This window comes from Chrysochloris asiatica, unplaced genomic scaffold, assembly GCF_000296735.1.
Source record: "Chrysochloris asiatica unplaced genomic scaffold, ChrAsi1.0 scaffold00003, whole genome shotgun sequence".
Classification (NCBI taxonomy): domain Eukaryota; kingdom Metazoa; phylum Chordata; class Mammalia; order Afrosoricida; family Chrysochloridae; genus Chrysochloris; species Chrysochloris asiatica.
The window spans coordinates 46,598,928-46,605,505 of NW_006408521.1; the positions used below are offsets into that span (position 1 = coordinate 46,598,928).

At 40.5% G+C, this 6,578-nt stretch overlaps 1 protein-coding gene across 4 annotated transcripts in view; it reads right to left on the reverse strand.

Annotated features, from left to right (window-relative positions):
- KIAA1598 (KIAA1598 ortholog) overlaps positions 1 to 6,578 on the reverse strand; it is a 112,246-nt gene that overhangs the window by 22,256 nt on the left and 83,412 nt on the right. For all 4 annotated transcript variants that reach the window (XM_006831389.1, XM_006831388.1, XM_006831391.1 and 1 more), the window contains one exon: positions 5,075 to 5,128. In XM_006831389.1, coding sequence (XP_006831452.1) covers positions 5,075 to 5,128 — 54 coding nt within the window. The remainder of the gene's footprint in view (positions 1 to 5,074; positions 5,129 to 6,578) is intronic.

The following is a 6,578-nucleotide window of genomic DNA, read 5'->3' on the forward strand; positions in this document are numbered from 1 at the left end:
CTGCTCCTTGCAAACCCTACACAGGGTCGCTTTGAGTCAGAATCAACTCGACGGCACTTAACAACAACTTATTTGAAATGGTCCTCCTCAACTGTGCCACAAGGCTTAAGAACAAAACAAAGCAGAAAATCACAATCTTTGTTGATCATGGCATGTCAGAACCTCCAGTCTGGTATAATGTGCCAGACCTTTATGCCACAGTCAGAAGGCACCTTTTGTCCAAGGCTAACAACCAGGCCCTGGTGTGGTGTTGTAAGGTAAGCACTGGACCACAAGGTCAGTTTGAACCACAGGGTCGGTGGTTTAAACTCACCAGACTCTTCTTGGAAATCCTATACAGGGTCATTATGAATCAGGACTGACTGTACGAACTTACCCACCAACAACCATGCCAGCTTTTGTTAATATCCAAGGTTACTGCAGGTTTGCTTTAATCCTGATTCCTCCTGCCAACCTTCTGAAGGATTCTCAGAATTCTACTGCCTACAAATGGTAACCCAGGCTTCTTCTTTAGCCTCTAAAGCCAGGTGGGTTGCTAGGAGAATCAGGTGGTTACAAATCTCAAATGATAGGTTATTATGTCATGGTGTTTAGAAGGTGTTTAGGTTTTGTTCTTTTTCTCCTTAACTGTATGAAAGTACAGGAAAGCAACCTGTTGTCAGGGGAGAAACTACTGACAAGGTTAGGAGCTGACATTCTTTAGTGATCAGCGGCCTAACCAAAACTGAGGTGTAGAAGATTTACGACAGTCTCATATTTTAATCAAGCAGAGGATACTTTTCCCCCGGGAACACCTCTTGTTGCTTTGCTTTGATGATAAATTCAAAGAAAAACTCACATGACATATACCTGTCACAGCTCACTTTACAATTAAAAAAAAAAGTTGCAGCTATTTTATGCTGACATTCTGAATGTTTTTAAGTCAATGTCTTCTGTATTTTTAAAAAATGAGATGATATGGTTTATTTAACGGTTAACAATGCAGAGCTCCATCTACTCACTGGGTTGTCATAGAGTAAGGTATGGCTGCCATTCACAAGGCCAAGAACACAGAACTAAAAACGCTGCAGATACACTTGACTAATGTGCTGAAGCAACCAGCCCAAATAATTTGTGTTCATAATTTTAAAAAATCCATGATCTATATTATTTGTTAACAGATATTTAAAAACTTTCTGGCCTGATGTGGTGCTGTGGGCTAAAGCACTGGACCACAAAGTTGGTTTGAACCACAAGGTCAGTGGTTCAAACTCACCAGCCGCTCCTTGGAAACCCTATGCAGGGTCGCTATGAGTCCAAACCGACTCAACGACATTTCACAACAACTATTAGAATAGCTCATAAAGCTATTAACAAGTCCTGGAGTGACACTGTAGGATAAGCACTAGACCAGAAGGTCGGTTTGATCCACAAGGCAGGCAGTTCAAACGCTCCAGCTGCTCCTCGGAAACCCTACCCAGGGTCACAATGAGTCAGAATTGACTTGATGGCACTTAACAACAACTTTTGAATGTAAAGAGTATTTTTTACGCTTTTCCCAAATAGCTGAATTCATTCAAGGGAAGGATATATGTATGACTGTGTGTACAAACATATAGACACACATATACCTTCCAAGAATATCTTTCACTGATGAATTTATCTTTCTCTATATTCTCCATTTTCCATGTAGGTAACATATTCATTTCCCCAAATTCTTAACTAGAGTGAACTGTCTTCTCATCACACTTGATACTGAAGGAATCCTCCCACCAGGTTCCTATCCATGAATCCCAAATCTCTCTTCATTTACTGACTTGTGTGGCTGATCCTGTTACTACAGGTGCAAAGTCTAAACAGAAAGGAAACTAGGAAAGCAAGCTTTCGGTATGACCCTCAACTAAAATGACCCAGAGCCCCAGTTCACAAAGCAACAAGATTATCTTCATTCCTTGTTTATATTAAAATCACTTAAGTTCAGAATCAGAAATTACCTAGAAACCATGGGGTGTACACAATCCCCTTGTTTTACAGACAAGAGAACTTAAATTCAGCAAGCCCCAGAGTTTGGACCCACATCCCACAAGTTCGTGATAGGACTGGATCTAGAATTCAGATCTTCTCATGGACTCATTCTCAACTTTTAAAACCCTGTGATCACTTAGCAATCTTAGTTTCCATGTTAGGTAAATGTTCATAATGATGATTAATCTCATTGCCAAGTGAAGAAATTAACTAGTCAGTAACTTCTCAGTATTTAGAAAAAGAACCATCAGAGATTTTTTTTTTTTCATGTTGCTTTTGGCATTGATTATGAGTGATGGTTATACAACATGATAAATATAATTTATATCATTAAATTGTGGGAAAATGTTCGATGGGCAAATGCTGTGATATATGCATCTTTACAACAATCTAAAAGCTGCTTTTGCTTCTTTCATTTAGAGTCATCTAACTGTGGAGGGAGAATTTTAATCTGTACTGATGTGTTCTTCAAAAATCACTCTTCCCAGGTAGAGCAACTTTTAGGTACCTGAGGTGATTCAAGTGGTTTCCTAGACCTCAAAACTCCTCTGTGGTGATGGCAAACAGATTGCATTTATTTACTAAATATAAAGCTTTCAAAATTAAGTGGGAACAGGCTTAGAAGGGTGAGGTTAGTCAACAGTAAGTTTTTAAAAATTAGCTCAAAAACTGTATGACTCAAAACAGGGAGGTTTCCCATCTCCCACTAAACCAGAGATTTGTTTTCTATCCACGAGTTAACATTCAGAGGTCAATCAAACCTCCAACTTGCAGATGTACTTGACAACTCAGGCTACAATTTATTTCAACAAAAACTTGCACACGAGAATGTCTTCTAAGTTTCTGTTCTACAGCAGAACCGAACCCAACGTTACTTGGTTCAACATCCGGGAACTCACTTTCTACACCTCACAACCCCATCTGTACGCATTTCACATTCTTGCTTCCCATGTTCGTGTTTTTCACATGCCACATTTGTGAGGTTGGTATTGTGTGCTTTGCTAGGTATGGACTTTGAAAATCCACTCTACACTTTAGCAAAAAACACTAATAAAGCCTCATCTGTATGGTAGACTGAACTAGGGGATTCTTTTCCATCTTACATGAATTTTTATGGTGTTCTTGGCTCCAGGTGACTGGGAGTTCCCTCACAGAAAGAGTAGGAGAGAGGGCCCTGAGCTCAGATTTTTCTATTTACGCAAAGAAAGAATACTGCCACACCACTGAGTACTAGATAAGGCAAAGGAATCCAACGGAACTTCAGGACAAGGAGGAGGCGGACAATTTACAAACGAGAGTTTTAAAAAAATTCTTAACTTGTAAATGATTTCACAAACATTTATTTCACAGATTTCTCTCCTTGAAGTGCCACAACATTAAAGTGAATAGGATCTTAAAGAGCAATGCCAAAATTCAGTAAATGTGCAAGCATCCAGCATTCTAGGATGGGAATGGAACATTTGGGTAATCAAATACTACCGTATGAATTTCATATGGCTATCTGAGTTTTCAAATCAACTTAAAAGTTTAAAAAAGTTCTAACTCTGTCCGACTGTGTCTTTCATTGATGACCCAGAAACTCTACCCAGGACTTCACAGTGTCCTTGGGTATCTTCTTAAACATGAATTAACAGAAGGAACTGACCGACCAGAGGGAGTTCTTAAACACAATGCTCGATCACAGATGCTTCTGAGTCAGGAACCTGTAAACCTGCTGGTTATATAATATAATAACCACATGACTTTCTCAATGGCTGTACCACTTTATTCTGTAGGTCGACCACCACTGTTAGCTGGTGATCTACGTCTCTTCAGTGCTAATCTCATTCGCCTAAGACTAAAGCAAACTAATTAAGCCATTCTGAGTTAAGTCTACTATTTAAAGGCACTCTTGATGAAAATAATTTTGTTTACCCCAATTATGTAGCTGTCTCCACGCAATGCATAATTAGCACAGTAACAAGAAGCATGGGAGTATTTAGTCCTCTACCTCCGCCCCCGTGTTTGTTGACTTACTGTGCGTAATAACTGGTATTAGGGCTACAACAGGATCTGAGACCAGAGCGCTTAGTATCTGAGACATTCTCTAAGGGAGGCGTTTCTTCAATTGGTGGCGAGGACAGTAGCCATTTATATCATGGGTGAAAACTCACAATTCAAAAAGTAGGACTATGACGAAAGACGAGCACTGACTGTGTTCTCCAGCGGAAGAAGTGAATTACCCTTAGAAAATCAAATTGGTCACATAAAGAGAAGGGTGCTTACTTTACAGTTTAGTGTCATGTAATTTTTTTTTTAATTGGGAGAAAAAGCAGATTATGACCCCAAGACTAATATTTGGTAGGAGCTCAGATGTACATCTGTTGTTGTTGTTAAGTGCTGTCGAGTTGGTTCCAACTCATAGTGACCCTGTATGGGGTTTCTGAGAAACAGTTGGTGGGTTTGAATTGCTGACCTTGTGGTCCAGTCCAATGCTGATCCTACAGCGCTCTACCAGGAGTCTACTCTTTGTGTCCCAAAATCCAAAGAACCTTGGTGGCAGCAGAGGGTAAGCACTGCACTGCTAAGTGTAAGATGGGCAGTTCAAACCCACCAGCAGGTGAAAAATGAGGTTGTCTACACCCATAAAGATCTGCAGTCTTGGAAACCCTATACAGGGTCACTATGGTTTGGAGTCGGCTACATGGCAGTGGGCTTGGGTAGCCCCTAAATACACCACTCTCGAAGTCAGGGACTCTACTGTATTTTTGTCATGAATAAACGTACTGATGCTCACATTTAGCTATTCATGTTCTCTTCGAGCTGTAATGCCAGACACGATTCTGGTGTACCTGCAACCACTATCTGAAACTGATCATGGGGAAGAGCATTAGAGTAGAAAGAGCAAAGGGTTATTTGATGCATTACTAAACACCTGTAATGAAGAAGTCCATAACTACAATCAAGTCAACTCTCCAAAGAAATGAGGCTTACTGTCAACAGAAATCACATACGGTCCAAACAACGACTTATCAAAACACGAGACGACATTTTCCTTTAATCCCCACAGTACGCTGAGGTGTGTTCTTACCAGTATTCCTTTCAGTTCATTCACTGCACTTTCAGAGGGTTTGGAAGATTCTGGCTACAATTTTAAAAAGAAAAGAAAAAAATCATTGAACAATTCCCTTTTAAAGTATCAAACAAAGATTGCTACATGGCAAAGTGTTGGTAATCTAGATGGATGGTATGTAATCTAGATGGATAGTAATCTACATGTATTTTTAAATGAGGGCTATGTCATAAATTGGAAGAAATCACTAGCCATGTTAGTGCTCCTGGAGACTGTTAAACAGAAAATTAGCTGTTATGTTCAAAGCAACAGGACTCAAGCTACTGCCTTCTTAACATCATTTGGTTGTTCCTGGGTTATCATCCTAGATGGAAAAGATCTGGCAAATGCTATATTGCAAAGATTTCAATCCAAATGATTTGTAACTCTTACACGTGTTTCTCTACCTGCATTGCTGGACTTGTACCAGCAAGCTATAACAGAAAAAAAGCAACACAGAGCAGAAAGCGAGGGACAAGCAGAAAACCTCTCTCAGCTCTGTTAGTGTGAGGCGAAGGTCAGATGACAGAGGACTGGCACATGGTGCATCAGGAATTGCATACGAGAACGGAGATGGAGTCAGGACCAGCCCAGCACCTTGCTTACCAGAGGACGTTAGCATTGTGTGCTGTATAGAACACACAAGGACTTCTGAGGGTGTGAAGCCCAATCACTCCATCCTAATTCTGAGAAAAGTTAGGCCTTGAGGAAAACAGTAGTTAAGTCAGGTGTCTTGGATACAAGACAGCTTTTCTCTGGCCCCAGGACACAATAATTTGAAATGAAGTTGTGGGTAGTATTTGCCTGCCTGTCCCAGAATATCTAACGGTGTTGGTGGATTCCCCAGTGGACGCAGGGGAAATTTGACATGAATCCTCTTGGAAAAGAAGATCTAGCTAGGGTGACCTTGACCTGCCCCATCACCCACTTGTACCACCTCCTTTCAGAAAAGATAGAGGTGAAGAGAAATCTTGAAAGACATACTGAAGGGAACCTCCCAAGCTTCTTATTCCTGAAATAGAAGTTAAGGTTTTCTCTCCCATCAATAGCAACCTATAATCCGTCCCTCTCAGTGGATAAATTAAAGAGTAAGTTCACATTTCAATTAAAAAAAAAAAAAAAACAGAGAGAGAGAGGTTTGCTGCTCACTATAAATCAGACTAAGGCATTAAACTTGCATAGCGCATGTCATCTGTGAAATATACATGCCATCAGTGCCAGTCATAAGCTGAAAGCCACTCATTTTAACCACGCCAGCACCAACAACAATTTAGGAATTTGGGAAAAAATTAAATTGCAGTTAAAATTAGTATTTTCAAGGTCAAAGGTTCAGGTGACAGTGTGACTTTAAGAACAAGGGCCTCTCCCAAAGGCATCCAGTGCCGCCATGCCACACAAGCTGCCCTTGAAATACACTAGCTCTCTGAAGCCCGAGCTGTACACAGCCCTAACTTGGGCCACTTTGGGAGCACACTGATGGTAA